This window comes from Phalangium opilio, unplaced genomic scaffold, assembly GCF_054372755.1.
Source record: "Phalangium opilio isolate 3A_F unplaced genomic scaffold, DU_Popi_V2 ptg000217l_1, whole genome shotgun sequence".
NCBI lineage: Eukaryota > Metazoa > Arthropoda > Arachnida > Opiliones > Phalangiidae > Phalangium > Phalangium opilio.
In genome coordinates, this window is record NW_028324218.1 from 3,223,492 (window position 1) to 3,237,144 (window position 13,653).

At 35.4% G+C, this 13,653-nt stretch overlaps 5 protein-coding genes across 7 annotated transcripts; 3 read left to right on the top strand and 2 right to left on the bottom strand.

Moving 5' to 3' along the window:
• The first annotated feature begins 280 nt into the window (after positions 1-280).
• Positions 281-5,352, top strand: Pp2C1 (protein phosphatase 2C). The gene is made up of 4 exons (XM_089856648.1): positions 281-777; positions 1,365-2,008; positions 2,806-3,007; positions 3,104-5,352. Exons 1-4 carry the CDS (start codon positions 474-476, stop codon positions 4,060-4,062), a joined length of 2,109 nt encoding a protein of 702 aa, XP_089712774.1. The 5' UTR covers positions 281-473; the 3' UTR covers positions 4,063-5,352.
• Positions 5,100-7,920, bottom strand: Arpc3A (Actin-related protein 2/3 complex, subunit 3A). Of its 2 annotated transcripts, none has more exons than XM_089856652.1 (5): positions 7,858-7,920; positions 6,889-6,988; positions 6,639-6,784; positions 6,361-6,582; positions 5,100-5,471 (listed from the first exon to the last, which is right to left on the bottom strand). In XM_089856652.1, the coding sequence occupies exons 1-5, from the start codon at positions 7,861-7,863 to the stop codon at positions 5,421-5,423; spliced, it is 525 nt and encodes a 174-aa protein (XP_089712778.1). In that variant the 5' UTR covers positions 7,864-7,920; the 3' UTR covers positions 5,100-5,420. The 2 variants fall into 2 exon arrangements, with proteins under 2 accessions (XP_089712778.1, XP_089712776.1); XM_089856650.1 differs by lacking the exon at positions 7,858-7,920 and adding an exon at positions 7,212-7,315.
• Positions 7,921-8,520: 600 nt separating this feature from the next.
• JTBR (jumping translocation breakpoint protein JTBR) lies at positions 8,521-9,544 on the bottom strand. Its single transcript, XM_089856336.1, has 2 exons — positions 9,434-9,544; positions 8,521-9,352 (listed from the first exon to the last, which is right to left on the bottom strand). Exon 2 carries the CDS (start codon positions 9,136-9,138, stop codon positions 8,608-8,610), a length of 531 nt encoding a protein of 176 aa, XP_089712462.1. The 5' UTR covers positions 9,139-9,352; positions 9,434-9,544; the 3' UTR covers positions 8,521-8,607.
• A 34-nt stretch (positions 9,545-9,578) lies between these two features.
• On the top strand, positions 9,579-11,516 carry LOC149615689 (GPN-loop GTPase 3). Of its 2 annotated transcripts, none has more exons than XM_089856334.1 (4): positions 9,579-9,739; positions 9,796-9,992; positions 10,221-10,541; positions 11,172-11,516. In XM_089856334.1, exons 1-4 carry the CDS (start codon positions 9,695-9,697, stop codon positions 11,470-11,472), a joined length of 864 nt encoding a protein of 287 aa, XP_089712460.1. In that variant the 5' UTR covers positions 9,579-9,694; the 3' UTR covers positions 11,473-11,516. The 2 variants fall into 2 exon arrangements, with proteins under 2 accessions (XP_089712460.1, XP_089712461.1); XM_089856335.1 differs by having other exon boundaries at positions 9,604-9,739; positions 9,810-9,992.
• A 461-nt stretch (positions 11,517-11,977) lies between these two features.
• On the top strand, positions 11,978-13,380 carry LOC149615690 (mitochondrial E3 ubiquitin protein ligase 1-like). The gene is made up of 3 exons (XM_089856370.1): positions 11,978-12,205; positions 12,277-12,485; positions 12,554-13,380. The coding sequence occupies exons 1-3, from the start codon at positions 12,098-12,100 to the stop codon at positions 13,284-13,286; spliced, it is 1,050 nt and encodes a 349-aa protein (XP_089712496.1). The 5' UTR covers positions 11,978-12,097; the 3' UTR covers positions 13,287-13,380.
• Positions 13,381-13,653: the final 273 nt, after the last annotated feature.

The following is a 13,653-nucleotide window of genomic DNA, read 5'->3' on the forward strand; positions in this document are numbered from 1 at the left end:
TAATTTTTGTCATTCTTTTTTTAATTTTGTATTTTTATTTTTTACTTTAAAATAAACTAATAAAGCTAAGCCTAAATCCTCAATTTTAATAATTTTATATTTAAGTTTTAAACTTTGAAAATAATTTTTTCTATATTTTTATTATTTTGTAATATCAAATATTTGCGCGGGAAATATTGGCGCAAAAATCACGCGCGCGGCTGTATCAAATTTATCTCTTACAATTTTCTCACACAGTGTACGGGTTTTGCCTGAGCCCGTTTGGGATAATATTCAAACCAACCAATCGCCAGCGGGGTATTAGATATTTCCGTGACGTCAGCCTATCTTGGACCAATCGCGTTTAGTAAAATTTCCGCTTACGGAGTTTATCCTCAAAATTGAACGCGGCGGAACCAAGGGTGGTGTGTGCGAAATTGTGACTGCGTGAAACCTTTGTAACTTTGAAAATAATTTTAACGCGAATTTTTTAAATGGCGTCTACGATTGGAATAAACTTGCGAGTAACGGGACATTGTAATCAAGGTGGTCGTAAATACATGGAAGATGCTTTTGTCGTGGCTTACCAACAGACTGAAGACGAAAAGGACTTGGAGTATGCCTACTTTGGAATTTTCGACGGTCATGGCGGGAGAGAGGCGGCCCAATTTGCTAAGCAACACTTGATGGACAATATAGTTAGCCAAAAGATATTCTGGTCAGATGATGACCAATTGGTGCTAAGAGCAATTAGGGAAGGCTTTCTGGCTACCCATTTAGCCATGTGGAAAGAAGTTTGTAAGTAAATTTAAACCCTAAAACAATCATCTTAGTATCGCGTGCCTCTGTTGCTAGGCCTAACATTCTCAAAACGTCGACTCGACATCGCGGGACTACCCGTGATGCCTCGCGCGTTCCAAATATAACTAAAACTTCTTATCTTATCTTAGGCCTACATTTCCCGAGTTTAAACACGTTTTAGACATAATTTGGTCTATTTTGGCCACATTTCTTAGCTATTTTGACCGTAATTTGATATAAAATTACGTTAAAATAGGCCTAAATTGTAATATTATGGTTTGAAATTAGGGATTATGAGTTAGGATTGTTTTTTGCTAAGCCTAATTATGGTGGAACATTAGGGGTGGGTGACTCATAACAGGAAATGTTTGTAAACATAACCATGCGTTACCATGGGCTGATTCCGTCGTTATGTTTATACCAAATACGTTTTAAACTTATATTTTCTTTTTAAAATAACCCTAAAAGACACTTAATTTTAAGCCTAATTAGAAGAACAATTAAAAGCTTTAGCTGGCGTAATTTTTAGGGGTTATTACATCATACTGGAATGTTTTTTTTCCATCTTTCTTTCCTTATTATAGCCAAATGGCCTAAAACCATGTCTGGTTTGCCTAGTACATCGGGTACAACATCCAGTATAGCATTTATAAGGCGGGGAAAAATGTATATTGGTCATGTTGGTGATTCAAAAATCATATTGGGGACCCAAGACCCTGGTAGATTTGACGTAATAAGTGGGTCAAAACTGCAATCTAACAACCCAGTACCCAAAGTTGTTGAAAAAAGTGACAAAAGCACGACGTGGCAAGCGAAACCCTTAACCAAAGATCATAAACCAGAATCTCCCGCTGAAAGACAACGTATTTACCAAGCTGGAGGTTGTGTTATGAATAAAGCTGGTGTCGAACGTGTTGTGTGGTATAGACCAAGAATTGGACATCAAGGGCCAATTAGAAGGAGTACAAGAGTGGATCATATCCCGTTTTTGGCTGTAGCCAGATCATTAGGGGATTTATGGAGTTATAATTATTCCGAAGGAGCATTTGTGGTTAGCCCTGATCCGGATGTTAGTGTAATTACATTGGATCCTAAGAAAGATCGCTGTATCATTTTGGCTTCTGATGGACTATGGAATATGCTTTCGCCAAGAGATGCCGTTAATATTGTGCAAGAAACGGAAATGGCCAATGAGAAATTGATCTTAGAAGCTGATCAATCTTCAATTGTAAGTATTAATACAAACCTGCAAAACTTGGGGGGGGGGACCTGGAAAAGTCGGGGAAAATATATGGTAAAAAATCTGGGACGGGCGGGGGGAAACGACGAAAACTCGGGGAAAAAACGACGAAAACTAGGGGAAAAAACGACGAAAACTAGGGGAAAAAACGACGAAAACTAGGGGAAAAAACGACGAAAACTAGGGGAAAAAACGACGAAAACTAGGGGAAAAAACCACGAAAATTCGGGGGGAAACGACGAAAACTAGGGGAAAAAACGTCGAAAACTAGGGGAAAAAACGTCGAAAACTAGGGGAAAAAACGTCGAAAACTAGGGGAAAAAACGTCGAAAACTAGGGGAAAAAACGTCGAAAACTAGGGGAAAAACGACGAAAACTAGGGGAAAAAACTCGGGGAAATATACGCGGAAGAACGACGAAAACTCTGGGAAATATACGCGGAAGAACGACGAAAAGTCGGGGAAATATACGCGAAAATACGACGAAAAGTCGGGGAAATATACGCGAAAATACGACGAAAAGTCGGGGAAATATACGCGAAAATACGACGAAAAGTCGGGGAAATATACGCGAAAATACGACGAAAAGTCGGGGAAATGTACGCGAAAATACGACGAAAAGTCGGGGAAATATACGCGAAAATACGACGAAAAGTCGGGGAAATGTACGCGGTAAAACGACGAATAGTCGGGGAAATATACGCGAAAAGTCGGGGAAATATACGCGAAAATACGACCCCATCAGTTTTTCTAAAAGTTGTATAAATCCCCAACCCCTTATTACAGAATAAACCAGCCAGTAATCCATCCAAACTACTAGTTGATCGTGCCTTAGAATTATGGTATGGTTTTAAAATGAGAGCCGATAATACCAGCGTAGTAACTGTACTATTGGATCCGCCTGGACCTCCCAAAAGAGAGGTATTACTGAGACAACGCGTTATGCAAAAACTACGTCCCCGAGAAGATCCTTTAGAAGATACAACTGGTAAGTTAATAAACCAAAACATAAAAAAAACCAAACTCCTCTTAATTAAGTTAAAAAACTTAATTACAAACAAAACTAAAACAAATTTAAATACAGATTCGGAAGAAGATACCGCGAAAAACGTCAAGAAAACCAACATTTATTCCCCAAACATAAACAACAACACGAAAGTTGACGATGCTCAAATAAAAGATAACGTTAAAAAACCACCGCAAACATCGCGTTTTATACACAGTCCCCAACAACAACAACACCACCAACAGTATTACGATAATCGTAATCAAATATTGCCTAAACCAGTGGTGCTAACTCCCAAACGAATAGTTTTAACTAGAACTAGTCCCAAAAAACCCGTACCAATGGCTGATATCAACGAAACCGGTGTTTCAGGCCGTCCTCCCGATAATAACAACCCTAACCCCGCCTCAAAAACACCCGAAAGTCCTTTCAAATCGTGTAAAGAAACGAATTGTAATCATTTTAAATGCCATACATTAAGAAAGGTTATCGGATTATCTCCATCAATTCCCGCTGCCGAAGACAAGACCGCCACATTACAAACAAACCAATCACAGCAGCCGGTTCTCGCTCAAATTAAAACTGATAAATCGGCTACGGAAAAATCCCCTCAAATCCCCCCGGCCGGTAAATCCCCTCAAATCCCCCCGACCGGTAAATCCCCTCAAATCCCCCCGACCGGTAAATCCCCTCAAATCCCCCCGGCCGGTAAATCCCCTCAAATCCCCCCGGCCGGTAATAATAATAATGAAAATGAAGGTAAAAGTAATAACCACAGCCCTAAAGTTCTACGCAGTAGTCAAAAAGACGCTAATACCGATAAAGAAAGCTCGACAACGTCGCCGCAACAACAACAACAAGCCGCTTTATCGAGTAATAGTAGTAGTAGTAAACGAAAATGGACAGATGACGAACGTACTACGCCTGTTAAAACATTAAAAGCTCATCATTGGTCAGACGTTTCGAGTTGTCGAGCCGCGGTTACGCGTAGTTTGTGTACGCGGTCGCGTATGAGGACTGGGAAGATTAAGGATTAACAAAGGGGGGATTAATTAATTAACATATCTTAATTATTAATTATATTGTTCGTCAGAAGAAAAAAAAGGGGATTCCTCTTTTATTTTATTTTAAAGAGAATATTTTAGCCTTTTGTTTTCCCACCTCACACACAAAATGTATAAATAATTATTTCACTTTTATATTTAATTAAGAATTGATTAATTAAAATTAATTATTTTATGGAAATTAGTTTGTTCAGTAAGGGTTAGTTTAGTTTAGTTTCATTTTGATTTCTTTTTGTTCTTTCTTTTGGATTTTACGAGCGAGTTTTTATCATTCCAATTATTTTATTTTCTTTAAGTGTAAAAAATTTAGATAAAGACTAAAGGTAGTTGGATTATTTTCCCCCCAAAATGGCGGCTATATATCGTCTGCTTTATTTCATTTTAACATCTAACCAAGGCTTAAACTAAAAACTAAACCCGCCTCAATTTCTTTCAAATTATAAACCTATAAAGTTATTATAACTTAATTAATTTCTATTCCCGATTGAGCTTTGAACTTTAATCTTTTAAGTCTAATCATTTTTGGTTAAGGAATGATTCAGCAAAAATTGACCAAGGCTTAAATCTAAGCCTAACTCGTTTTTTAATTAAAAATTGTAATAAAATCTGAAGTTTTAAGCCTAATTTGTAGAAATAGTAAAGACAGACTATAAATTAACTCTATTTACCTTTGAACTTTTATATATATTTAAGCCTAATTATTCCCGGTAACAAAAACTGACCAAGTCTTAACATTAAACATCTAAATCATCTGAAAAGAAAGTTTTTTAACCCTAATGTTAAGTAAAAAAGGGTAAAAGGGTAAAAGCAGACGATAAAATCCACCATTAACCTTTGAATGAATGTATTTTTTTGGGGGTCAACAAAAATTGGCCAAGTCTTAATCTTGACTGCTAAGCCTAACTCAGTTAATTAATTTCAACCCTAATCAAAATTTTTTTAAAAAAATGGATGGGTCAAAGGGGATTATAAAATAAATAAAAAATTGTAAAATAATTTTTACTTCGCGATGAAAATAAATAAAAAAAATATTTAATATTCTCTACTTTTGAAAAAAAAATTAAAATTTAAAATTCTTGTATAAAAGATTAAAAAAAAATGACAATGACGTCAGAGAAAAAATATATAATATTTTATCACACCATTTTTGAAAGAAAAACTAATTATTATAATAAAGAAAAAGGGTGTTATATTTTATTGGTCATCAAATTGTAAAAAAAAAAATGAAGAATCGAAATTAATAAAGTTTTTGAAATATAATAATTTTTTTTTTTTGGTTATTTTTAATTTTTTTTCTTTTATTTGACGTTTTGTTGAATTTTTTATTTTTTTTAAACCAGACTTTTATCCATAAACTTCCTTTTGGCGAAACAAAGCCACCACTAGAAAATTTATGGAGTATTTTTAATTACTTTATGAGTAATTAAGCTTTTCAAGTACTAAATTGGAGGGTTCATACAAACCTGGAAAACTCAGGGAAATAAATATTTGACAAAAAACCTCAGGGAAATTTAGAATTTTTAGTAAAACACTCAGGGAAAACAGGGAAATTTAGAATTTTTAGTAAAACACTCAGGGAAAACGGAAATTTAGAACTTTTAGTAAAACTCAGGGAAAACAGGGAAATTTGAGAGGTTGCTCATGTATGGGAAAATATCTAGGGAAATATATGGGAAAATATCTAGGGAAATGTATGGGAAAATATCTAGGGAAATGTATGGGAAAATATCTAGGGAAATGTATGGGAAAATACCTAGGGAAATGTATGGGAAAATATCTAGGGAAATGTATGGGAAAATATCTAGGGAAATGTATGGGAAAATACCTAGGGAAATGTATGGGAAAATATCTAGGGAAATGTATGGGAAAATATCTAGGGAAATGTATGGGAAAATATCTAGGGAAATGTATGGGAAAATATCTAGGGAAATGTATGGGAAAATATCTAGGGAACTATATGGGAAAAAAACCCTGGAAAACTCAGGAAAATATATGGGAAAAACCCCTGGAGATTTCAGGGAAATATATGGGAAAAACCCTGGAAATTTCAGGGAAATATATGGGAAAAAACCCTGGAAAAGCCAGGGAAATATATGGGAAAAACCCTGGAAATTTCAGGGAAATATATGGGAAAAAACCCTGGAAAAGCCAGGGAAATATATGGGAAAAGTCAGGGTAATATATGGTGAAAATACCTAGAAAACTCAGGGCAAATTGCTTTCCCAGAAGTTGTATGAACCCTGAACTATTATAACAAAAATGTGATCCTACCTTACTAGGTTTTCCAGCTTCATTATCAAATACCTTATCACAAATCCTGAGTCCACATTCCTGTCTCAGTTGTTGAATATATTGCCTCATCACATCCGTTTCTTGAGGACTTGAAGGTTTGGCATAAACTGCATTCAAAGGAAACCCCGCTTCCCCGGGAATTTCAAAACGACTAATAGCTAAACTATACATTTCTTGAACTCCTTGATTTTTGTTTGAAAACTGCACCAAAATCAATTTAGTTTCGGCCAAAAGAAGTGTCTAATTAAGTTAATTACCTTCTGTAGTCGTTTTAAACATTCAGTTATGTATAGGATTAAATAAATTAAAACTCGGTCAGCTTCACTTTTGATTTCATAAGTTCGGAAAAAAACATTGGCTTTAAAGAAGTATATGGCCTCGTCTATTATATCCATTTCATTCCCTAGAATTTTGTTTTAAAATTTAAGTTTTAAAGTCTATTTAAATGGTTTAATAAAAATTAAGTCCGAATTTAAAGTAATTAAAAAAAGATTAAGATTCACACACCATCTTGTTTAGGGGCGGGCCCACGAAACTGCGTTCTAATTGGTAATAAAGCCATGTTCCCCAATAATTGGGGTGGATTTGTAAATTGGGAATGATACGCCTGTAATTCATGCGTATATTAATTAATATTTATCGTAAATTAAGTATTTAACGACAATTATAAACCGACATCCCGATCCCGCCCTTCCTTTTAAAAGATTAGCCAAGGCTTAGCAATGTCACCGGTAAAAATGTACAATTTCTTTTGATTTTAGGTAAAAATAGGCTTAACATATATTTATAAGTAAGCTTAAACACTAATTAATATAATTAGTTTAACTTACCGGCATAATTAACTGGAGATTTATTAATTATCGGCACCTAAATTTTGACAAAGCGATATCTCAACTTGCGAGCTTAAAAACAAAATGGCCGACTAAATCCTAATCTTATCATGGATGAAGGATGCGCGTGCAAAACATTCGACGCTCTACAGGATGTGCAACTCCCTATACTAAAAAGTAGACAAGTCGATACTAGCGCCGCCTGGCTACCAGCGCTGGAAACCCTCGCGGGAAAAATAAAAAATACTGGACACGAGAAAAAACAACTGTTTTGCTTCTAGCAGACGACGCTAAGGAAAAAAATAGACGGTAGCGCGTGTTTTTTTTCTCGTGTCCAGTATTTTTTATTTTTCCCGCGAGGGTTTCCAGCGCTGGTAGCCAGGCGGCGCTAGTATCGACTTGTCTACTTTTTAGTATAGGGAGTTGCACATCCTGTAGAGCGTCGAATGTTTTTCACGCGCATCCTTCATCCATGATCTTATACCGGAAATAAATGCAATTGCAACTTTGTAAGGGCTGGAAATAAGAAGAAAAGACAATAAGGCGGGAGTTTTTACCATTTATTTTTTAATTTCCCGTAAAAATAGGTTTAACATATATTTATAAGTAAGCTTAAACAATAATTAATATAATTATTTTAACTTACCGGCATAATTAACTGGATAATAATTAATTATCGGCACCTAAATTTTGACAAAGCGATACCCCATTCACAGTGCCCCATAGGCCTTTACATAAAATCCGTATGTTGCCGGGGGAAAAAGCAGAGACGAAGGCTATTCTTCCCTCCCGCGAAAAGAAAATGTTGCCGGGGGAAAAAGCAGAGATGAAGGGCGTTCGTACCCTCCCGCGAAATAATTTATAGAAAGGCCTATTAACCCCAAGTTTTTTTTTTTTTATCCTCCTACTAACACTAGTGCTTAGCCGTTAGGCCTTGAGCACCAGGAAGAATTGAGCGGGAGACCCTACGCGGCCCAGCACTGACGGGGGCCGCTAGGTCGTATGTGTATAAGCAGGGAAGGAAATGAGGTTTACTTGGGAGGTGACGGAAGGTGGAATTGGGGTAAGTCACCTCCGGCGGACACGGGACAGTCGGCACCTATAGGGAAGGATCGCCGACATGTGTCGTATTCCCTCAAACTTTGCCGCCCAGAAGCTTGGCTTACAGGAGTGCGCCACACTCCCGGCTACTAACCCCAAGTTTCCCAAACTGTTGTGAGCTTAAAAACAAAATGGCCGACTAAATCCTAATCTTAAACGGAAATAAATAAATAAACTTTGTAAGGGCTGGAAATAAGAAGAAAAGACAATAAGGCGGGAAAATTTTTATTTTTATTAATTTAGTTAGGATTATAATATATTAACATTTTAGTTAGTGCTTTTAGGCTTAGAAAAACTAAACTCCGGCTGCGATTTGCTTGTGTATTTTATTAATAGTCCGTCTATCTAAGGTTCTTTGCCTCATAATAACAGCTGTAGCACACAAAACAGTCAAGGCAATCATAGTCCCTTCAAAGATCCAAAATTTTCGTTCTTCCAAATATGGAATCTTATTGCAACTTCTATGCACTTCCCCGGTTTTAGCGCACGCTACAATTTCTTTAAAACCAGTTAAAGAACAAGCGTAAATGTGTCCACTTTTCCTTTCAAACTCTGAGCAAGGAATACACTCTTGTTTGACATAATATTCCTCCTTATCCCAGCAATTTGTGGTAACAGATTCATTGTCTATCTTTGGACTAACAGAAGGGCTTGGTTTTTGAGTCAAAATTTCTTTACTGTACTCGCTATCGCTAATATTTCGTTCGTTGTGAGATATTCTACGTTTAGGAGTTAAATAATTCTCTACTACGACTATAATTACGCATAAAATTACAAGGGCCAAAACCAAAAACAGCATACGATGGAATGAACACATTTCGATCATGTCCAGCCCTGTTTGTTTTTTTTTAATAAATATCTGGCAGCACTGATTATAGATTAGCCAAGGCTTAAATAAATTTTTACATTTATCTGGAATGATTTTAGGATTGTTTCTTTAATACATTTCGATCATGTCCAGCCCTGTTTGTTTTTTTTTATAAATATCTGGCAGCACTGATTATAGATTAGCCAAGGCTTAAATAAATTTTTACATTTATCTGCAATGATTTTACGATTGTTTCTTTATAATATAAACGGAAATACTCGATTATTTATAGAAGGAAAACATGAAAACTTACGTTTTTAAGTAATAAAATCGTCAAAATTATATTTAATCATTGTTTAAATTTAATTAAACTCCATAAAACCGTACGTAATAAACGCAACTTTTCCTATCATCTTGTTGTTGTAACGTAAACCCATACCGGAAGTTTTGTAATTTAGGCGCAATATTATTGGCTGATATTTATAAGCAGACGACAGTTATAAAAGTACGACGCGCGTTTTGTTTTTGACACTTCTTATTGCGATAATAAGAGTTAGTAATTAACTTATTAATTATGCGATATGGTCAAGTTGTAATTGGCCCTGCAGGCAGTGGAAAGGTAACTTAAAAATACTACAATAATGACACAAAATGCTATATTAAAACCCATTACAGTCCACATATTGCAGTACCATAGTTCAACATGGAGCAACTGAGAATAGGATGATAAGTGTAGTAAACCTGGATCCTGCCGCTGAGGAGTTTACTTACGAACCCATGGTTGATATTCGCGAATTAATTCACATTGATGACGTCATGGACGATGAAGAATTAAAATATGGACCTAATGGTGGCTTGGTCTTTTGTTTAGAGTAAGTATTTGTAATAATAATAGAGTAATGGCAGCCCTCTGCCTTCGACTGTATTAATCTCTATTGGGAAATAACATGGGGTGCCATTAGTCTATAAAACGTTCAATAGGGTAATGGCAGCCCTCTGCCTTCGACTGTATTAAGCTCTATGGGGAAATAACATGGGGTGCCATTAGTCTATAAAAAAAAAAACCAAGTCTCCGACCTTTTTAACATTTCAAATTCTAGATATCTTATGTCCCAACCCGAATGGCTTGGAGAACAACTTGGTGACGATGATGACGACTACATCCTGTTTGATTGTCCAGGACAGATTGAACTTTACACTCACCTTACAGTCATGAAGAAATTAGTTTCGTTCCTCGAAGGATTAAACTTTAGGATTGTTACAGTCTTTCTCTTGGATTCCCAATTCATGGTTGAAGGTTCCAAGTTTTTATCAGGGGTTATGACCTCATTAGCAGCCATGGTCAACTTGGAAACTCCTCACGTTAATATCTTGTCCAAAATGGATTTGTTAAATCCAGCAGCACTAAATAAAATAAGTCGGTAGGTTAGCAGACGAATTTTCAAAGTATAGACTTTGTAGCTCGATATGCCAAGGCTTAAGGTTAATTTTATTTATCCCAACTTACAAAGGCTTAAGGTTAATTTTATTTATCCCAACTTACAAAGGCTTAAGGTTAATTTTATTTATCCCAACTTACAAAGGCTTAAGGTTAATTTTATCCCAACTTACCAAGGCTTAAGCTTAATTTTATCCCAACTTACCAAGGCTTAAGGTTAATTTTATCCCAACTTACCAAGGCTTAAGGTTAATTTTATCCCAACTTACCAAGGCTTAAGGTTAATTTTATCCCAACTTACCAACCAAGGCTTAAGGTTAATTTTATCCCAACTTACCAACCAAGGCTTAAGGTTAATTTTATCCCAACTTACCAACCAAGGCTTAAGGTTAATTTTATCCCAACTTACCAACCAAGGCTTAAGGTTAATTTTATCCCAACTTACCACTAAGGCTTAAGGTTAATTTTATCCCAACTTACCAAAGTTACCAACCAAGGCTTAAGGTTAATTTTATCCCAACTTACCAACCAAGGCTTAAGGAAGGTTAATTTTATCCCAACTTGCCAAGGCTTAAGGTTAATTTATTATAATTTCTTTTGTCTTTTGGTATAGTTTTACCGATTTAGAAACTGATATGTTACTATTGGAAGACATGGAAGGTGACAAATGGGGCAATAAACATCGGAAATTGACAGAAGCAATTGCCAAACTTATTGAGGACTATAGCATTGTTAAATTCCTTCCATTTAATATGAAGGATGAAGATAATATCGGGGATATTTTAATGACTATCGATAATGCTATTCAGTTTGGAGAAGACGCGGATGTCAAGGTCAAAGATTATGAACCTCGAGATGAGGAGGAAAAACAAGAAAATGATTATGAAAATGGTGGAGAGCCATCTTTCATTTAATTTTGTACATAATTTGTGTAATTAAACTTTATTATTTTTATACTTTAGTGACTTAGTAATTTATTTTGCGAATTAGGCTTACTGTTTTTAAAACTCACACTAAGCCTAAAAAAATAGACCTTTTGCATAGGTGGTAACAAAAATAGGCCTAGGTGTCCGATAATGCTGATGCGCAATCATTTTCATATAATTTCGTACATAATTAAACGTTAATTTATTCAAAAAGATTTATTTTAAAATTAGGCTTACTGTTTTTAAAAATTCGCGATAAGCCTAAAAAATAGGCCTTAGACATATATCGCTGTACCAAAAATAGGCCTAGGTGTTAGATAATATTGATACACAATCATTTTCATATAATTTCGTACATAATTTGCGTCATTAAACGTTACTTTTATTCAAAAATATTAATTTCCAAATTAGGCTTACTGTTTTTAAAAATTAGCGCTAAGCCTAAAAAATAGACCTTAGATATAGATGGCGGTACAAAATTAGGCCTAAGTGTATATGTAAGTCAGAAAACGAAAATGGCTGCTTAAAGAACCGTTTGGAAACTAGAACCGGACGTTAACTTATTCTAATTGGCTTTAAATATAATTAAAATTAAACTAACACTTATTAAAAAATGGAATCAATGATTATTGAATTAACGTGCCTTGGTATAGACGTAGTATGTTTAGGTATTTTTTACAGATTATATCGTAAGAGATCAAATGCAATTTCGGCAATTCAAGTAAGTTTTCATGAGCATAAGCATATAATAAAAGGTTTCCTAATAAGTAAGCATGCACGAATACGTCATAGGATGCGCCTGAATTAAAACTAGATAAAAATCTACGTACCGCTGTGGCAAATACGGCTCAATGTTCATTACCCTACGTAGTTTTAAAAGGAGTTGTTAGAGCAACATATGAACCAATTCCTAGTCAATATATGCCAGGCGTAATTGGGGTTATACAAGAATCACAAATAATTGAACATAAATATCAATGGAATCCTTTCTCCCGTTTCTGGTAGGCCAAAAATAGGCCTAAATCGCTAAGCCTAACTCCGCCCTAATACAGGGTAACTCTTTCCCTAGGTCTGTAGCACATCACGAAATTCAAAATTTCCGTAACAGCGTACCATTTCATATTGCAAATGACGCGGTATGGAACAAGGTCAAAGTTGAAATAATGGACCCATTAACGGCTACGTCACAACAATTATCATTAACTATGGTTTATGATAAATTTACACCAAAAAGCGACACAATTGGGGAATTAATTTGGGGTTGGGTTAAAGGGGAACGATCGAAGGGCTTCCAAGTTACCGAACTAATGTTAACGGAGGGAACTTTAGTTACTGCAATCGGGGAATTAACTTTAGAATCTAATAAATTAAAATTGTACCCTCCTTCAAGCTCAAATCTAGATTATTATCTAACAACGTTAAGTAAAGATGGACTTATTAAGAAATTAGAACAAGATTCTCATTTATTTCGGGCGTTAACTATTATTTTTGGGATGTTAGGAGCTTATTTAATTAGTTTATGCGTTAGACAATATTACGCGGATTATTGTAAACGTCGAGATCGAAAAAGAAATGAAGAGGCGCGAAAAGAACGCAGAAAAATGGCCCGAACCACGACACACGATGATGTAATTAGTCCAGTTGCTAGCCCTATTTGCGTTGTTTGTTTAACTAACCCTGTTGAAGTTATGATTATGGATTGTAACCACGTGGTTTTATGTATAGACTGTTCCGAACAAGTTAATGCTTGCCCCATATGTAGAACTAGTATAGCTCGAACGGTGGAGGCTTTTTTACCGTAAACGCGCGTAGATTGTTTAATTTGTAATTTAATTATGTTACCCGATCATTATTTATCAATAAAAAATGAAATAAATAACAAAGTACTCACAGAAACATTGGTGTAGTTTATTTCTTTCCAATTGACCTTGACCTTTCGTCTCTCTCTATAATAATAAACTGTATAAACAATAACTAAGCCTTGCCAATCTTCAAAATGGTCTCCGTAGAAAAATAGGTGTAGAAATTTCAGTTGACCTTTCGTTTTTATAATAACCAAGGCTTAGAACTAAGCCTTGCCCATCTTCAAAATGACCTCCGCAGAAAAATAGGTGTAGAAATTTCAGTTGACCTTTCATTTTTATAATAACCAAGGCTTAGAACTAAGCC

Bases quoted from the DNA above. Each gene is read 5' to 3' on its own strand.
- Arpc3A (XM_089856652.1), bottom strand. The intron at 6,785-6,888 runs GTGTGTGAATCT...ACAAAATTCTAG, and splicing joins GCCCGCCCCTAAACAAGATG to GGAATGAAATGGATATAATA. The intron at 6,583-6,638 runs GTAATTAACTTA...ATTTTGGTGCAG, and splicing joins GTTTAAAACGACTACAGAAG to TTTTCAAACAAAAATCAAGG.
- LOC149615690 (XM_089856370.1), top strand. From the start codon at position 12,098: ATGGAATCAATGATTATTGAATTAACGTGCCTTGGTATAGACGTAGTA. The intron at 12,206-12,276 runs GTAAGTTTTCAT...AATACGTCATAG, and splicing joins ATGCAATTTCGGCAATTCAA to GATGCGCCTGAATTAAAACT. The intron at 12,486-12,553 runs GTAGGCCAAAAA...CTCTTTCCCTAG, and splicing joins AATCCTTTCTCCCGTTTCTG to GTCTGTAGCACATCACGAAA.
- Pp2C1 (XM_089856648.1), top strand. From the start codon at position 474: ATGGCGTCTACGATTGGAATAAACTTGCGAGTAACGGGACATTGTAAT. The intron at 2,009-2,805 runs GTAAGTATTAAT...CCCTTATTACAG, and splicing joins AAGCTGATCAATCTTCAATT to AATAAACCAGCCAGTAATCC. The intron at 3,008-3,103 runs GTAAGTTAATAA...ATTTAAATACAG, and splicing joins TCCTTTAGAAGATACAACTG to ATTCGGAAGAAGATACCGCG.
- LOC149615689 (XM_089856334.1), top strand. From the start codon at position 9,695: ATGCGATATGGTCAAGTTGTAATTGGCCCTGCAGGCAGTGGAAAG. The intron at 9,993-10,220 runs GTAAGTATTTGT...TTCAAATTCTAG, and splicing joins GGCTTGGTCTTTTGTTTAGA to ATATCTTATGTCCCAACCCG. The intron at 10,542-11,171 runs GTAGGTTAGCAG...CTTTTGGTATAG, and splicing joins GCACTAAATAAAATAAGTCG to TTTTACCGATTTAGAAACTG.
- JTBR (XM_089856336.1), bottom strand. From the start codon at position 9,138: ATGATCGAAATGTGTTCATTCCATCGTATGCTGTTTTTGGTTTTGGCC.